The sequence below is a fragment of the Haliotis cracherodii genome, unplaced genomic scaffold, assembly GCF_022045235.1.
Source record: "Haliotis cracherodii isolate W230 unplaced genomic scaffold, xgHalCrac1.p SCAF_6, whole genome shotgun sequence".
NCBI classification, from domain to species: Eukaryota; Metazoa; Mollusca; class Gastropoda; order Lepetellida; family Haliotidae; genus Haliotis; species Haliotis cracherodii.
The window spans coordinates 32,364,571-32,383,711 of record NW_027266319.1 but is presented as its reverse complement, the minus strand read 5'-3'; the positions used below and the strand labels follow the sequence as shown (position 1 = coordinate 32,383,711).

The following is a 19,141-nucleotide window of genomic DNA, read 5'->3' as shown; positions in this document are numbered from 1 at the left end:
TGGACTCCTTCTTAAAGACTCGAAAGAAGCGCAAAAATGTACCCTTCTCAGCGCACAGAACCAGTTGTTGAACATACCGGAAGTCTCGTAACAATCGAGAGTTTGTTTCCATGACAGCAAATAATAAAACAAAATGGCGTCTTGTCAAAGCGTTCTGTGGTGGAAATAAATGCTATTTTAGTTATCAGACGCTCCTGTAGCTGTGACAATGTCACACAGGTAATGGAACATTTTAATTTTGCACATTAGATCCGAACTTTGTTGTTGTCAGTGGTAGTATGAGTGGATGTTTTGTTTATTATGAAATATTTGTTTCTTTGAAATCTGTCTTCATCTATATTCCTAGTAGATCTAGTGTAACGTATGAAAAATATCTGATATTTGACATTTGTTGAATGGATGTATTCTATTTCATTATTCTTTATCATACATTTCCTGAATAGAGGATCTATGTCAAATATTTGTCACATTGTTTTAAATACTGCACCAATCCTAATATTTCTTTGTAAATTTGTTGAAGTATTGGTACACTTACATTATACCTTAAACATGTCAGCCAAATTTATTTGATGCTTCTAATAAAGAGGCACGCAACAGCATGGATATTTGAAAAAAAAAACCAGGAAAAAAATTATCATGCTTGAATTTGTATAGATCTAGTTCAATATAATCAAACCTCGAAATTAAATAACAAAGCAATTCATAAACATAGAAAATCAGTCACCAACATGAAAAGAATTGCTCGAAAATGGAAATACATGGCATTTGGCAACCTCATCAGTTACAGGCACTGGGGCCACATTTCAAGAAACATGTAGATTCTAGTGTCTTTAATAAATTACTAAAAATTACACTTACACAATCATCTATTTCAAGTGTGTAGGGGGCAAGATCCCCAAACCCCAAAATCGTTACTGAGGAAGGAACTCATGCACATCCTGTACCAAAATGGTGGAGGGTATCTGGTATACTGCAATGTAGCAAAAGTCGATCAAATACATAAACTGACAAGGATGTTATTTGTCTGTCTTCTTCAGCTACTACAACAAGCAATGGGCCGAGGCCCAGGCCACACTGGTGGACATTATCCAGCAGGAGATGCCACCGGAACCTCCCAAACCAGAAAGGGTGAGTTATATGATTTATAAATTGACATTATCTCATTGAAATCAAATTTTTAACTCTTATTCATAATCTCTAGTTTACCTCTTTCCATAATCGGATCTGATTGAGGGACATATTCTTGATAATCCAGTAATATCTCCATTCTGTTATGATAAATACCCTGGACCCATTTGCTACCATGGCTTCAATGAATATATAATATTGTTCCTAATAGCTAGTATGCATGTTATCCACATACAGTGTTCATATTGAAGGAGTTATAGGGTCTTTGAGTTCTCCTATGGTATTTGAATCTAAGGCCCCCTAAATCTTTAATATGTAACATTAGTGTTATGACAAGGTACCCTTTCATGGTGTTTAATTTCGAACATTGACATGAAAATATAGGCTATGTCATCAGGATTACTTTCTTCATTATTGCAGGATCGCCTGGCAGCATTCCAGTTATTGGCAACACTTTACATCAAGTATATTCAGATCTTCCGTCGTCTAGAGCAGTCATATGATCAGATTGTTCACCCACAGAAGCGCAGGGTATTACGTCATGTCCTTGACGGCATCATTGGGCGCATCATTGAACTCAAACATGAAATGGTTAACCTTGAATTCTCGGAGTACCATTACTTTGATGATGTCCTGTCTGACTTGAAACTCACTCCTGTAAGTTCCTTTTGTATTTGAGTAATCTGGAAAAAATGTTTATAAGATTTGCAATGACATTATTTTGTGAAATGTAATCATTTTAGGCCGCCTCTGTGGTCTAGCCCGGAGAGCGGAAGGTCTGGGGTTCGATCCCCGGTCGCGTCATACCAAAAGACGTTAAAAGATGGTACTTGTTGTTACCCTGTCTGGCTTTCGGCATTAAGGGGCTCAAACAAGGACTGGTCGGCTCGGATTCAGTATACTGTGTCTGAGTGGGGTATTCATGTTAAACTGCGGCATGGTATCTCAGTGTGCTAGCACTATAAATTGGCCTCAGTCTGGACTAGTACAAACAGCCACACACACACACACACGTGCATGCACGTCGCTATATAAGTGCAATAATCTTGGACGCGACGTGAAAACCCTTTTCACCTCACCTCACCTGTAATCATTTTCAGTTTTGTGTGTCTGTTTTGATGTTCTAATTGTTTGGTTGAACTAAATGTCTACTCTGAAAACATAAAGTTTCAATAACAAGAAGAATGTCTATATGCATTTTGGCAATGTCACCTGTTCTCATTTTTACGAAATGTAAGTACAGTATGTGTATTAAGATCTACTGGTAAAGTTATGCATCAGTGTTATCAATACTTGTTTGTTATTAATAATTTCCTGGACCATTTCAGAATGATGTGGAGATTCCAATCCCCAAATATTTCATCATGGAAAGAATGAAACCTCTCAAAGAACGCGAGAAACTCCTGGGTCAAATTCTGACAAAGATTGGACCACAGGATCAGGAGAGGGTATGTCACACTAACCAAACAATGAACACAGCTTCAAGGTCATCAAGCTATCAGCGTTTATATAAGTGTGCAATATAAAAGTTGCATATTTGACCAGTTAATGTTCATAAACTTTATTTTTGTTTAGGTAGTGTTTGAGACCTCTCAAAGGTTGACATTTTATAAGACCCCTTCTGAAAGTAAAAGTCCTAAATGTTGCTTTTAATTTGTAGATATTCTTTTACCCTGACAAAGTTATGTTCTTATTTTAAAGATGTCTTAATCAATAAACAAGTTAAAAAAAGAGAGAAGAAGTTTAAGAACTGTGAGTGATTGAAAATATGCTTATTGTGGGCTTTTCTGCACTTGTTTTTTTTTAAACTTTTATTTCAAGTCATTTTAAGAACCACTAGTTAAGATGTGTAACCATCAACATCTCTGCCTAGGACAAGGAGGAAGTCAAGATGCCTCTGGAGGAAGCAATTCGACTCATCCAGATTCATGAGCGAGCCCGCCAGGGACGTCTCCGTGCAAAGTTCATGAGGGAGATCCGTCAACAGGAGGAGAGAGAGAAACAGAGATCCAGCAAGGGAGCTCCTACCCTTGATCCCGACATCGCTGCCATGAGAATACAGAAGGTACGCTGTCTGTTGGGATACCCCCAACATGCGACACAGATTCTCTAACTATATACCTTGTAATGATGCAAGTTCCTGAAGCAAGACATCTTGAGTATTCATTCTAGATTTGATCAGGTAGACCATGTCTAACGTGACTGCAAGAATGTATGCCATCAGAGTATCTGATAGGTCATGAATGGTAAACCTACACTAGAAATAGGACTTATGCTGTTTTTATGTTTGTGGTAATGTAAAATTGCATGCATTCTGCATCTGACCTGATTCTAAACCATGCATACAGTTAAACATTGAAGATTCTTGGTAGAACTTACTCTGAAGGTTCCATGTTGTTTTTGAGTGCCATTTGGAAACAAAGAATAGTGCTGTGGTGTAAGCTTGTATTTGAACTTGCATCTCACATATTTTGCTGCCAGAAGATTGTGAGTATGAGTGAATTAATTTAATTTAAAGAAGCATGCAATTTTGTTTCCATTTTCCAGGTGTGGAAAGGCTTTGCTCAGCGGCGTCAGACCAAACGTGAGAGAGACGAGGAAATGATCTTCATTGGAATGGTAGGTCAATAAGTGCACCGTCAATGAGTCAGCATACAAATGTAACCAAACTTGCTAGGCCTGTCAATTTGTCTGCAGTGAGAGCCTCTTTGAGAAGAGTATATTCCCTGTGACATGTGCAAAGTTCTTAAAGCCTAATGTTTGTCCTAGTCTCCACCCACCACCCTGGTGCCTCTGAAGAACACCCCCCAGGCTCACGCCCTCAAGACGGAGGACTCTCGGCGCCGAGTCCAAGACCAGAATGAGCAAGAATACCAGCAGTCTCTCATTACCATCAAGGACAAGATCCGGGAGACCGAGGGACCCGACATCAAGGAGACCATGATGGACCAGATCAGACAGTGGTTCATCGAGTGCAGGTAGGGACCTATTGAACTACTTCATGCATGGACTGTGTAGGTAGTGCAGCTTTGTTCTTATCCGTGCATTGTGGAAGTATTTGGTCTTGGCACGCACAGGGTGCATAAGTGGCTAGTCGTCTAAGGCCCCGCCATTCGCTGTGCAGAGATGCGTCCCTTGGGCACGCCAGAAACCTATGACTGTGGTTTCGAATCCCGGTTCGCCTCGATTATGTTTCCAGCTTTGTCAGCACCATACCCGTGCTCGTGGGTTTCACCGAAGTGGTAAACGTCTGAGACCTGCATCACTTGGGGCTTTCCTCCCACATTAAGCTGACACAGCTGATATATCTGGAATACTGTTAAAAGCGGCGTTAAACCCAACTCACTCACTCACTTGGCACACACATCATTCCAAGGAGTATCATATACTCCGTAGTCTGCATGGTCAGTACTTGATGGGATTGCATACCCTCTTTTCCTTCATCGTAGTGTATATGTAATAAATAACAACGAGTGATAGTTGTTTATCATACAATAAAACACTGCAGGGAGAATAAACCCCTCGCGGCTGTGCACCCCCTAGTTAATTCTCCCAGCAGTGTTTTATTGTACGATAAAAAACTCCCACTCGTCGCTTATTTCTTATATAAGATAGCAACATTATGTTCAGCCTCTCTAAGGATGTTGATAAAATGTACAAGCTTTAAAAATATTTACCCAAATTTTAATAATGATTTATTTTAATTTTTTTACTTATCCTGCATTACGCCCCAATGCACCTACTGCTTTCCTTATGACAGAAACAGAGCTGTTTATTTAGATTTTTTCTTATATTCTTTCTACAATTCCAGAGATGCTTCAGGGAAGTTTCCAGAATACCCTGATGAAGATGATGGTGGTTCGGCGGCCATATTCAAACAGAAAACTCCAGAAGAACTTGAAAAAGAACTCAGGGAAAAGGTAGGGATACTGTTCCTGTAAAATCCTGAAGTCTTAACATTCAGTGGAATCTGTTGGAACTGTCTTAGGAATGAAATTTTGTAGTCTGGTTAAGAAAACAATTTAAATTAGGCTTCTTGCTAAAGTGCTGAGGTTACTTGCTTGAACAATAGTCAGCAGTCAAAGACCTATGTCCTTTATTGTCAGATCTATAGTTGCTGTATCACTGGCAACGTGTCTTTTAGGGCTGGGACGAGTCTTAATTTATTATCCGATTATCCAGCCCACTATTACCCTACCCTACCCGGGTACCCGCTGTAGGTGTCAAGAGATAGGTACAAAATGTCCATTGGGGAATAGTTTGACCACAGCCCTGGACAAAATGTATTTAGATACATGTATGAATGTTCTGGTCATGCAAACCCTGATTGTTGACTGAAGTTTTATCTTTATTCAAACATAAATAAAAGTCAGAAGGAATGGGTGCATAGTCTGAAAGAAATGTGACTATTAATAACTTTTAGGGTATAGCCTTGGAGTTCTAGATAAGTTTGGGCATGAAACAATATATCATGTGACTAACCACGGGTCCGGGTAGTCCTGTTGGTACCCGGGTCCTACTCAGTACCCACCTGACCTGAGTACCTCTCAGTTAGCCATAATATAATTTGTGCTGAGTCAAGTTTTTTTAGGGTCATCAAAGTCAGTTTCATTTGTAAATTGTTACACATGTTGGTTACATCGTTAATTAATGACAGCTAAACAGTGTACCAAACTATTGTGTTCTGTATGCATGCAAATTGAAATTGAGTGAAAATAATTTATATGTTTATATTTCAACTTCTGTGTGTCGCAAAAACATATGACTGTTTGAATCATAACATTTATCTAAGCTTACCTCCAGGAGTACCTTGAATTCAATACTAGACCCAGGTAAACTCCTGATATGTCAACAAAATAATCTCTATTATGGAACACCAATACATTACATAGTAGATAGGCTTGTTCTCTAAAGTAGTAAGTCTGCAAAAACTAGGCTATTTGACAAATCTCATTGTACTATATGAATATTCAGGTCTCATGGAGAAGACTTTCATTTATTGTTGTAAATATTAGGTTCTGCTAAGTTCTGTTAAGTTTTCTTAAAATACCTCGCTTTTCTAGATGATGAAAATAATCATGCATAGTAAAGCCTTACATAATTTCTTGCTTGGCTTACGGATGTGCTGACCTTGAAAATTGAAAATTCTGAAATTACATAGAATCAGAATACCATGGTTTTTTTTATACCACTGGCAGCAAAGATCACTTTGACAATGTACATAATGATGAAATGACTGTCAGGTTTTAGATTTATAACATTTATAAGCACAGGGCCACAGATAGCCATACTATACTGACTGTACTGATTGCATTAAAATTTTTTTTAATGTAATCAGTACAGTCAGTAAAGTATGGCTATCCGCGGCCCTGTGTTTATAAGGACCCTAACCAGGTCAAGACTTGTTATGTTTTTATCACCTACTGATCCAAATGAAACTTTAAAGGGATTACAAAAATCCTGTATTGTATGTTTTTGACCTACTGACCAATGTTTTACTATCAAATCCGTAAACCAGCAAGAAAAGGTCTTGTCTAACTTGTTTATATTTTTATTAATTTGGATAAAAAACCCAGCACGCTGCCTGTGGAGAATGTTGTTATGATGTATAGCAATTGAATATATACCTGTTTCATTTTGCAGTAAATTCTTGCAAGTAACTGTGTATAGTTGTAGTTTGTTCATAGGCTTACTAGTGGATGTATGGGGGAATATTTATTTTGTTAAATGGTACAAAAATGGGGACATTAATAACACTTTCTCTGTGTCAAAAGTCTGCTGAATACAAGTTTGTGTATTTTTTATGTAAAATGACCCAGAGAATCTTAGTGTATGTTCATATACCCATTTCTACCTCGCTATGAATACCAGGATCTTGTGTCTGTAGTCTGCATGCGTAGTGTTGAAGTGTTATGTATCAGTTTGATTTGCTTTGAAGTTTGAAAGAGGAAAATCACAGCGGAAGGTTTGTTAAACTTTGAAGAATAGAAATGAGATCACAACATTGGTGACCAATCCACAGAATGCTTCATCATGCCTGCTTTAGCTGTGTGTTCCTCGGCAGCAGGGGCGGTTGGGTAGCCTAGTGGTTAAAGCGTTTGTTCATCACGCCGAAGACCTGGGTTTGATTTCCGACATGGGTACCATGTGTGAAGCCCATTTCTGGTGTCCCCCTGCCATGATATTGCTGGAATATTGCTAAAAGCGGCGTAAAACCACACTCACTCACTCACTCACTCACCTGCAGCATGAGGGTTGTGTTAGCTAAGACAGGAAGTGACATCACATCCATCATGCACTGTGTTTGTGAGTAAACTGCATTCGTTGACATTAATGGATCTGCAGGTCCTTTATATTTTGTGTATAGACCCTGTAGTTCCGGGTAAGAATTTGCCCCCAGTAACCTATGCTGGCCGTTATTTTGAGCAACTAAAATGGATCGGTTGATCACTCGGTTGATTGTGTGTACCACTATTGCATGGATCGTTGCTCATAATACGGGCATCACTGGTTTGTCTGGTCCAGACTTGATTATTTACAGGACGCTGTCATATAGCTGAATATGGCCAATTGCAGCATTAAACAATAACCAACAATCAAATTTTGTCTATTGTTTAATGTAAGGGCAGCTGGTAATTAAATCCCTCATCTTTAATTTCGAACACTGGAGTTATTTTTCTTTAATAATGATTTACTGATACTATTTTGTTTTGGGAAGATCAGATAATGTACATAGAATCTGAATAGTTATTAGCTGCTATTTACGCCATCTTTACTTTATGATGTTTATGCATTTTTTTCTTGGGATATTTTTTACACACATTTCAAGTTGACAAAAATATAAAACAAAAAGACATTGAAACATAATGTGTAAGAAAATACTTAACAGATGGCTCTATATATACACACAGTTAACAAGCCCTTGGTTATGTAAGAATCATGGGACTGTAACTCATGTTTTCTTCTCTATTACATTAGAGGCAAGAGGTGTCCTAGATGTGCAGAGTTACATCCCTTTGCCTTTCAGGATCTGCTGGTTGTGGGTGCTCAAACCCCACATTTTTACCAATTCTAAATCTTGGTATTTCGCCACATTACCTGTTCACATGGTTTAAGTTATGAAAGTCTACAACCTGTCATTTTGGACTTTCTTCCCACATTAGCTGACTGATATGGATATTATTGAAATACTGTTCTAAGCTGTGTGTAACCGAACTCACCATGACAGTGTTACAGTGGAACGTAGTCACTGGTGTAATGTGTGTGTGTTGTAATGTGCTGTAGCCTGTGTGACTAGTCTAGGCATGTCTGTATGGCGTCTTTGATAGGCGTTTAGAAGTTGGAGTACTAAGTAAGGATAAGAATTTATGGATGAACAACTTCTTTATTTCGGTGTAGGTTGTAACACTGTTTTCAAGCAAGTGATCACTTGCTTGATAACGGTGTTAGAACCCACACCAAAACAACGAAACGTCACTCTTAATTGTAATAAAGAAGTTGTTCATCCATACATTCTTATCCTTACTATGTCTGTATGGGTTGTGCACTCATCACCATCATATGCTAGTCATTTTGGAGTGTGCAATTACAATGTGTCTGCAAACCTCTTTAACCATTATAACACATTATGTGAAACTGATGGTAAATATTCATGAAACTGAAGTAGAACACGAAATGTTTTACCCTTTTTAAGAAATCATGAAACTGAAGGTAAAAATGACAAATATTACCCCTTTGTGAAATCCCGGATCTCCTTCCTTGTCTTTTTTATACCCCATGGGGATTCGGGGTTAGAACAGGTCCCCAGCAACCTATGCTTGTCGTAAGAGGCGACTTAATAGATCAAGTGGTCAGGTTTGTTGACTTGGTTGATTGTCTAGCTGGTTCTGACTCAATTATATTCAGGTCGCCATCATATTGTTGGACTATTGATGAGTGCAATGATAACCAAACAAACAAACAAACAAACAAACAAACAAACAAGTGTATACATTCTTAATTATGAAAAGGATTGTCTAAATGTAAAAAATTGAGATGGTTCAGTTGTTTGATATCTGCAAACGACGGATAATACAGTATTTTTTGTATGTCCGTGAGGACAAGGAAGTTAAAGAGGTTTCGATCACTTTAGGTGTATGAATTAAAGAAGCCACACAAATCACTTGCCATATTAGAAAATGTTAGTAAATAAAGACTCAGTTTTGTCTTATTAAAACAGATTGTATGATCATTACTTTACCGTACTGAATGATTGTTTTTTTATTTTCAATGTTAACTTTATAAACGTTACATGTATCTGTTTTTAGTATTTGTTTCTTAGTAACTGTTTCTAAGAATTGCTGATAATGCATAAACAGTATTCTCTTGTGGTAGACTGTTTATCCTTGATTGCAGGATGACGACAAAGGGAAAGGAAAGAAGGACAAAAAGGGCAAGAAGGGAAAGAAAGACAAGAAGAAGGACAAAAAGGGAAAGAAAGGAAAGAAGGGAAAAGGAGGGGACGATGAGGTAAGGCATTGTGTTACCATGGCAACATCACCCTCGATTATTCAATGTGTTATATTTCCATTCTGTTATAATAAATATTCTGGACCAATCTGCCAGCATAGTTTCTTTTCGGAAGTGACATCACAAGATCCACTTCTCCTGTCTCAGCATGGAATTTCTCTTGCTTGTGAGAGTAATTTTATTGGACAGTTATTTTTAGCATTGTGCCTTGCCAACTGAGCTGGTAACAAAGTCGAGGGGGTACATAGCTCCAGGGTATTTATAATATAATAATGGCAATAAACGTACACTGTTTAATCGAGGATGTGGCAACATGTGTTTTTGAATTGGTGAGAACACACCAAGTACAGAGGGATAGATGTATAGGATAATAATGAGAGAATAAGCAACGAGCTACAAGGAATTGTGGAGTATCTGTCCAGAGTGAATAAATGGTGTGATCCCCAAGCCTTTGGCAATGGACTAACAGCATCCATTGACGAGGGGAGATAATCCCTAATTCGATTATGTTATTCTATATATTACCAGAGACCATATAATACTCATTGGTATTTTAAGAAAGAAAATGAGAGAAAAACATACAAAATGTCAGCCCTAGAGTGAAACTTCACCAAAGGCAGCCTTTTGTTCAGAGGACGTTGTGAAGAATGGATGTCGTTATATCATACTTTTCTCAACAATGAAACACTGTGATGTCATATGGCTTCAATTGACCAATCAGCATTGAGAATCGCTAAAACGCAAATGTACAAATATCAGATATTTATTACACGCTGTCATTCCGTTCTATCAAAATATTGTTTTATATTTAAGGAAGAGGAAGAGGGATGGAAAATGGCTCCTTCCAATTTTGTCCCTGCTGTCAATGAAGGAACAGAACAGTACAAAAGTAAGTTATGATGCAAAATACGAGGTGAGGTGAAATAGGGTTTAACATCGCGTACAAGAATATTGCACTTATATAGCAACGTGCACGCATGTGTATGAGTGTGTGTGTGTGTGTGTGTGTGTGTGTGGCTGCTTGTACTAGTCAGGACTGATGCCTATTTATAGTGCTAGCCCACTGAGATACCATGCCGCAGTTTAACATGAATACCCAACTCAGACACAGTAGATGGACTCTGAGCCGACCAGTCCTTGTTTTATCCCCTTAATGCTGAGCGCCAGACAGGGTAACAACAAGTTCCATCTTTTAAGATCTTTTGGTATGAAGCAGCTGGGAATCAAACCCCGGATCTTCCGCTCTCTGGGCAGATGCTCTACCACTACACCACGGAGGCGGTTGATACAAAATAAGAATAATAATCCTAACTCGTACATACCTTAATCAACAGGAATCTGTTTAAATACACATGGTTTCTATTTGAACTTGAAAGGAATGTTTGTGAGATTCCCCATTTAGAAAGGCTCTTAGTGTTACCGGCCCTTCTGTCCACTGTTTTGTTGTCATATACATGTGTCCTCGGGACATAGTCTTCCAGACAGGAGAGGGTGTGACTAGAGGCAAGCCTTATTCTTTGACATACCAAGGGACAAGGCAAATTCCGGGCTAGAAATGATCCCCAGTATCCGGGACATGCTTGTCGTAAAAGTTGGACAAAGTGGATTGGGTGGTCAGGCCTGGTGTCCAGGCTATTTGGCTGTGACTAGTGACCCAGAAGGTGTACACGCTTTACATATCAACCGATGTCCCTCCCTCATCATTTTTTTAATCATTTGTGTGTCCAGTCCTCCTTTTTTGAAATGCTGGGCCCCTGTCTTTGTATACTTTTGGATTGTTGATGGTGCTTTCAGTCCAGTGTTAGAAATTGGTACTATAGTCCTGGGCCCCGTTCCACAAAGCGATCTTAGCACTGAGGTGATTGTAAGTCCCATACTCTAACACAGGTTTACGATCATAGCGCTAAGATCGCTTTGAGGAACGGGGCCCTGTAGTCCTTGCCAAACTGCCCAACAATTAAGGTATCATAAGGACTAGTAGAAATTTGCCATTTTTACGGGTTTTGCTATATGTTATCATTATAAGGACTAGTTGACTAAAAATGTTAGTTTCTACCACTGCAATCACTGGTTTGTCTGGCCCAGGTGCGATTACTTACAGACTATACCATGATGTAGCTGGAATATTGTAGACTGGAATTGCTTGACTGAGAATTGCTTGAAGACAGAAACCTATGATCGTTGTTTTGAATCCCAGTTCGCCCTGATTATGTTTCTAGGTTTGTCAGCCTCATACCCGCGGTGAGGGTTTTAATGAAGTGGTATATGTCTGTGACATGCATCCCATTTGATTTTCCTCCCACCTTAAACCATCTTCCCGAGGCAAGGGCATTAACTGACTATAAAAGTCCAGTTTCCACCCTTGCCGAACTAGGCTGGAATCTCCAGGCTCGACCAGTGGCTATTACAACTTATGTCCCTTCTATGTTTCTCCTATTGACCAATCAGATTCCATCTCTCATAACACTTGCATTTGCTTCAAACAAAATGCCAGCACCCAGTCAAGACAACAATATCTATATTGTAATATAGCAGATCTTACCCTGCGAAGTGCATCAAAGCATGTGAGCACCATGATTAAAAACATGAAAGAATTTGCAAAATATCAGTCGATGCCCAGTTGGCAGTACACATGCTTTGCAAATCCTGCAGTTGACCGAAATCCTCACTTGAAATCCATTTTTTTCAGGAACAGTTTGTCTTGTTTGTTAAGCGATTTTGATTGGCCTGTGCATAGACTCGTTGGTTCAACCAAAATGTAACTCCATAATTGTAGCCTAGTTCGGCAAGGGTGGGAGCTAGACTTTTATAGTCGGTTAACTCCCTTGCCTCGGGCAAATGACCTTAAGCTGGCATGCAGTGATATAACTGGAATACTTACTGTTCAAAGGAGCATTAGACCCACCTCACTCACTCACTCACTTGCTCACTCACTCACTCATATTGGAGAAATCATTAAATACATGGAATGTGATACAATTTGGTTGATGATACGAGTTAGATGGGATCTGTCATTATCCCGGTGTTTGTCGTGCTACAGATGTGTGGCAGTTCAGAGACGAGAGTGACAACTTCTCCCAGAAACATGATGGTGAACTGATTAAGGAGGAGAAACGCAAGGAAGTGGAGGAAGAGGTCAGAGTTCAGGTGGATGAACTGATGAGGACCGAGCTGAAGAACCTCAAGATGGTCAGTAGCAGATGAACTTGTGTTTTAGTTTTTATGTTTTTCCCGTCCTTCAGTTGTGACACAGTGCAACATTGGTACATGTTCATGTAGCCATTTTGAATTTGAAACACAAATTTCTTTTATCATCCCTGTTAAAATATAAGGGGGCTCTCCTGTGATCCTCGAGGTTTGGTCCTATAGTATTTGAATCTAGAACTCCCTTTATCTTGAACTGTTAACATAAGGGTCATGACAAGGAACCCTTGACATTGATACTAAGTTTCAAACACTGATCATGTTGTCCCCAGGCGGTGGACCGTGACAAGGGGAAGAAGGGGAAAGGGAAGAAATCTGGCAAAAAGAAGAAGAAGAAGAAGAAGAGTGGAAAGAAGGGCAAGAAGAAGAAGAAGGAGAAGGATCTGACTCCCGACAGGTATGTCCAGATGTCATTGTTATCCCCCGGGGATACAGCAATCACCATATCCGTCTGCCCGGTCGTTCATCCATCTGTCTGTCCAGAGCAGAATGACAAAACCGTTGAATATTTCTTGTTGAAACTTGCTATATAGATCAGTCTATGTTTAAAAATGTTCTTCAATGAACTGAAGATATCCAATGGCAATGAACCAAAAGTGGGGTATAAGTAGCCAAACTCCATTTCCGAATTGCACCAGATTGGGGGGCATCTCGGACTGATGACTCTTGTTTTGTTTGTTAGTATTTTTGTTGTTGCAGCAAAATGACGGGACCTAAAGATAACTGAGTCTGGGCAAGACAAACCAGTGATTGATGTCATGGACACTATCCCCAGCAGCAGCAGCCGTATCTCTGTGCTCCTAAGTGATTTTGGTTTTGACTTGTTGCCACGCAGAGCTACGGGATGGTCCATAGTTGTTTTCATAATAAATTCCCGACAAGCGACATGTACATGAATTGTGATCCCACGAAACTGAAACACGATTTGCATCTTTTAAACAGGACCATCGAGGACCTGTACGAGGAGCTAGTGACCCAGGGCATTATCATCCGGACCCCACAGATCAAACTGTCCGACTTTGAAGGAGAGTACAGCTATCTGGGGACGACGCTACGTCAGGCTAACATTGAGCCCATGCCTTCCCTTAGTGACGTCCGGCGGCTGGTGACAGAGTTTGGCATACTGCCGATAGGTACGTAGGTACAGCAGCCCAGGGGCCGGTGTCACATAGTAATCTTTGTGCTGAGTTCATCGTAGTTTCTATACGTTAGTATTTACCTATGAAAGTCGTGGCACAACGTTCGCTTTCTGGAACCCAAGCCAAGGTCTTTTACATCAATGACTGTGACTGTTGTAAGTCTGTCCTAGGGTGCTGGGGTTACGGTTTCAGTTACCCTGGAAGGGGTGCAGGTCCTTGTCCATAAAGTTATCACAGCATTACGACTTTTATTAATTTTGTATTTTACCATGAATTTGGAATTTATCTGATTCTGATTGGTCAATCAGAGGCTATTAAACCACAATAAACCCCCTCTGATTGAAACAGCTGGTTTGAGGGCTGCATCACCGCGGAAGCTAATATTCATAGAATAGTACTATTTTCAGTCATTGTCGGTAGGCATATTTGAATAATTATATCTACAATTACAGGTTACAAAATGCACAGATGCGGTTACTACAATATTCAAAGGATGTATGGCAATACATTTCGTGCAGAAAAACACGACATAATTCAACAAAGGGAATGTATTTACGTTTTGGAGACAACAGACAGCTTGGAATTTTGGCGCTTTTCTATATACGACTGTGATGTCATATTTTTGGCATCACAATGAGCGATATGACGTCATTAAGGTGACGCGCGATGTAGAGCGAAAACCTTGCAAAGCTTGCTTTGTTTTCTTTATGGATGCCCACTTCATGTTGCCGTGCTTATATGCTTTCAATGCCTGTCCATATGTTCGAGTGAATTATTACGGTGTAAACAAACTGCTTGAGGATATACAGCACCATATTTTGTTCGGTGATTCCGTAATTCACATCGATAACTCACTCAAAACACTGAACTCAACCCATGCTGCTTCACTCAGTATATTTGCTAACATCAAAGAGTTCGCGTTTTATTTAATCATGGTAGAATGGAGATAAACATACTGTGTTTTCAATGTAGAGCTAGGTTACTTGTAGATTTAACCGCGCTAAATATAACATTTGAAACCTCACGCTGCCTGTTCGGCGAACGCTTCACTCAGTATATTTGCTAACATCAAAGAGTTCGCGTTTTATTTAGTCATGGTAGAATGGAGATAAACATACTGTGTTTTCAATGTAGAGCTAGGTTATCTGTAGATTTAACCGCGCTAAATATAACATTTGAAACCTCATGCTGCGCGTTCGGTTCCAAATTCAATTTAGCGGGGTTAAATCTGCAGGTAACCTAGCTCTACATTGAAAACACAGTTTGTTTATCTCCTAATTAACAAAGGCTTAGTGACCGACCTTTTGATATTCTGGAGGGGGAGTGGGGAGTGGGGAGGGGGCCTGGGATTTTCTCGAAAAAAATATATTGTCCCAGAAAATGCTTGAAGAAAATAATTAGGCTTCAGATTTCTGAACAAAAAGGGAATTGTCTGCCATAAATGATAAAAGATGCTTTTAACAAGTTTGATAAGTATTTTTTAGGCTTATAGTTTTACTGGTTACATAGTTCCTGGTTCTGAAAATGTAGTTGAAACAGTATTCAGTCTCCATACAAAATCCCAGGCGAATATCAAATGGTCGCTTGCTTACAAATGTCTTCGCGTAACCCTCCTTTTGTGGAACGAGGGCATACTCACTCACTCACTCACTCACTCACTCACTCACTCACAAGAGCCGGTTAAAATGAGGTTAAAATGAGGACTGGATGGTCACAGTGTGAGACCTGGCTGATTATATTTCATAGACCAATGCTCATGATGCCAACCACTAGTTTTCCTGCACTAGGTTCTGGTATTTACTGGTTTCTGTGATAAAGTTGACTTCTGTCTTATACAACATTCACTTGTGTATCCTGTCCATGCTACGTGTTATTCCAGGGTCAGCAGCTGTGCATGAGAGTGCACCCATCACCAAGTCCATCATGCTTGCCGGACCACGTGGCACGGGCAAGCGGATGTTGGTCCACGCCATTTGTCAAGAGACGGGAGCCAACCTGTTTGACCTCAGTGCTGCGAACCTGGCTGGAAAATACCCTGGGAAGGACGGCCTGAAGATGCTCATGCACCTTGTCTTTAAGGTGGGTATTTGAAAAATAGAACTCTGTAATTCTTTCATGTTCTCCACCCTTATAATTGTGATAAATTTTGGCAATCCCCTTCATTCGTTTTCACATTTTCATTGTCTATCCCTGTTTGTCTGAACATGTAACCAGAATTTCTGCAAGTTCATCCAACTTTCATTTTGCTATTTTGGAGAATAAACTTGGCATGATGCCTGGAGCTAGTGATGCGACTTGTGTATGTTGTTTCTCCCCAGGTTGGTCGTCTAATGCAGCCCTCTGTGTTCTACATCGGGGAATGTGAGAAGATGTTCAAGAAGAAAGTGCCAAAAACTGATCCAGTAAGTTTGGTATTCTCATAGATATATTATAAAGAGACAAAGATATGAACTCAAGAATTTGTATGTATGTATGGGCAAGGCTGGCTTCAAACACAGACACATACTACAACAGCTATAAGAAGGGAGTCAAAGACCAAAATCAAGATCCCCTGATCTGACATAAATGTTTCCCTTGCCAGACTGACCCGAAGCGTCTGAAGAAGGAGCTACCGAAGGCCCTGAAGACCATCAAGTCCGAGGACCGTCTGCTTCTGGTGGGCACATCAAGATGTCCGTTTGATGCGGAGATGAAACCCCTGATGAGCTGCTACAACCGGATCATCCTCATCCCCCGACCAGACTACGCTTCCAGACACTGTGAGTGCAGAGCGTTGTACAGCCTAGATAGTTCCAATGGGATTACTTCATGTGTTTCTGTATATTATTCCTATCATGCTATGATAGTGCAGTTTGCTTCTTAAATTCATATTCTGGGTTAGAACTGGACTTCAGCAAGCCATGTTGTTGTAGGCAACCAACGGGGTTGGGTGGTCAGACTTGATGCATGTCATCGTGTCCCAAATGCATAGATCAATGCTTATGATGTCAGTCACTGGATTGTCTGGTCCAGATTTGATTATTTACATATCGCTGCAATATAGCTGGTGTGGAGCATTAAACAAACAAATGATATGTTTGATATCCGTCACACAGACTAAAAACAGCTCATACGAAGCTGGTGACCCATTTGGAGTTAGCTGCCCTTGATCTTGAGACCTCTTGTTTAAAATATCCGTGATCTTCAGGAGTGATTCTCAACCTCATGAGATAATCATCCCAGATGAATACTGATTCCTTCATATTTATCCCCCCACTCGCAAATAATACAGGGGGATATAGTCTGGTCTGTCTGTCCTTTTATCCATCCATATGTCTGTCCGTCCGTATTTTGATTCCGGAGCAAAACTTGAAAACTGTGAAAGATTTTTCATCCAAACTTGGTACATGTATTAGCCAGGAGCTGAAGTGGTGCCTTTTGCTGTCAGAGGGATTTGTCCTTTTCTGATGACTCTTGTTTAAAAGGTCAACATAATTCTGTTGTTAATTTGAACACGATGGGTCTGGCTTAAGGAGTTGTTTCATTGGTATGTAAGCTGTATATATATATAGAGGTAAAAAGAAATCCATACACCCATGTATTATCTTGGCAACTCAAACTGTTGGTTGTATGAATGTCTTTTTACCTCTATGGATTTATAAATAATATTGCTGATGTCATGCGATATAGATGTACATTTCAGAGAATTAACCCTTTGTGTTCAAACTGTGTTGTAAATTTGTGACACTTGCCATATTGCAATTAATGTCACTTAAATTGTTACCACATTGAATTGAAGACTAAACTGTCTCCTTCAGTGCTATGGCGTCGCCTCATCACCAAGTATAACGGTGTCTTGACCAGCCACTTGGACGTCAGCTCGCTGTCCAAGGTGACGGACGGCTACACTCCCGGACACATGGTGACCGCTGTCCAGCAGGTGCTCACTGACCGCCGTATCCAGCAGCTGTCCAAGAAGCAACTGCAGGCTGTGGAGTTCGTGGCACCGCTGGCCAGGATTGACCCCATCTACAAGGAGGAAGAGGAGTCTTTCAAGGTCTGTATGGAGATGCAACCAGCTACTTAATGATCATTTGCTAAACCATTTGCTCAGGAACATTTGGAAATTAGTCTGTTTTCTTTACGAATAAACTTTTATCAATATGTGGTATGCATATTTTAAAAAGGAAATAATTATTGATGATTATCATGCAAAAATGAAAATATACACATTTCCCTATGTGCCCCAAAAGGGAAGTGTACATTTGGTGAACGATTTTATTAGGAAATTGAATGCATGGTGACTCCCTATTCTTAATTCAAACAGCTTTTAAAAAAATCTCCTCAAAGCGTTTAATACTCTCTATATATATATCAAGACTGGGGTTAAACTGTGAATGTTCCTTGCAGGCTTGGTATGCCAAGACGCCCCTCGGCAAGAAGCGGGCCAAGGCAGCGCAGGGTGACGATGATGATGGAGGAGGAAAGGGAGGGAAAGGAAAGAAGGGCAAGAAGGGAAAGAAGGGGAAGAAAGGAAAGAAGAAGAAGAAATAAGACTAAGGATGACAATGTGATTTTGTATATTGTGAACTTTGAAATTTATGTTGTTGAAAACAGAATTATGCATACTCTGTTAAACTTTACTAAGTGAAGAAACACAGTTTGAAATGCTTACTTATAAAACATCTGTGTTTTATTGCTAGTTTAAATTTAAATTTAAATTTAAATCGAGATTTCTTCATTTATCATTTGTTCACCTAAACAGTTATTCTAATATACATAACATATATTTATAAATATACATATAAATATAGATATAAAACAGGAAAATGTCAAACATGCCTATTGCCGTTATATGGTTAACGAATCGTGTATTTAAGCAATAACTTTCCCTGTTCACACTATACTATATTACAACTTTTACTTTGTGTGTAATATTTGTCTGTGTCCAGTATTAAACCAATTCTCTATCGATGCTAACCAAATGAAGTGAAGAATATGAAAAAGTCTGGTAGACAATGAGGATAGCTTACAGAAGATGCCGACCTGATAACAAAATTGTACAATATTGTATTCTGTGTTTGTTTCTGGTTTTCTTATATCTTTGTTTGTGATAAATCCAGAATGCTCAGTATTTCTTCACTTGTTAATTTGGAATGAATAAATGCGCTGATTGGAGTGAC

The 19,141-nt window shown here is 39.5% G+C and overlaps 1 protein-coding gene across 1 annotated transcript; it reads left to right on the top strand.

Annotated features, from left to right (window-relative positions):
- Nucleotides 1-122: 122 nt before the first annotated feature.
- LOC139445670 (dynein regulatory complex protein 11-like) lies at nucleotides 123-19,141 on the top strand. The gene is made up of 18 exons (XM_071226860.1): nucleotides 123-219; nucleotides 1,038-1,128; nucleotides 1,549-1,785; nucleotides 2,457-2,576; nucleotides 3,002-3,193; nucleotides 3,676-3,747; nucleotides 3,898-4,106; nucleotides 4,940-5,048; nucleotides 9,523-9,636; nucleotides 10,450-10,525; nucleotides 12,677-12,825; nucleotides 13,113-13,237; nucleotides 13,783-13,973; nucleotides 15,859-16,058; nucleotides 16,298-16,381; nucleotides 16,561-16,738; nucleotides 17,777-18,015; nucleotides 18,369-19,141. Exons 1-18 carry the CDS (start codon nucleotides 209-211, stop codon nucleotides 18,510-18,512), a joined length of 2,541 nt encoding a protein of 846 aa, XP_071082961.1. The 5' UTR covers nucleotides 123-208; the 3' UTR covers nucleotides 18,513-19,141.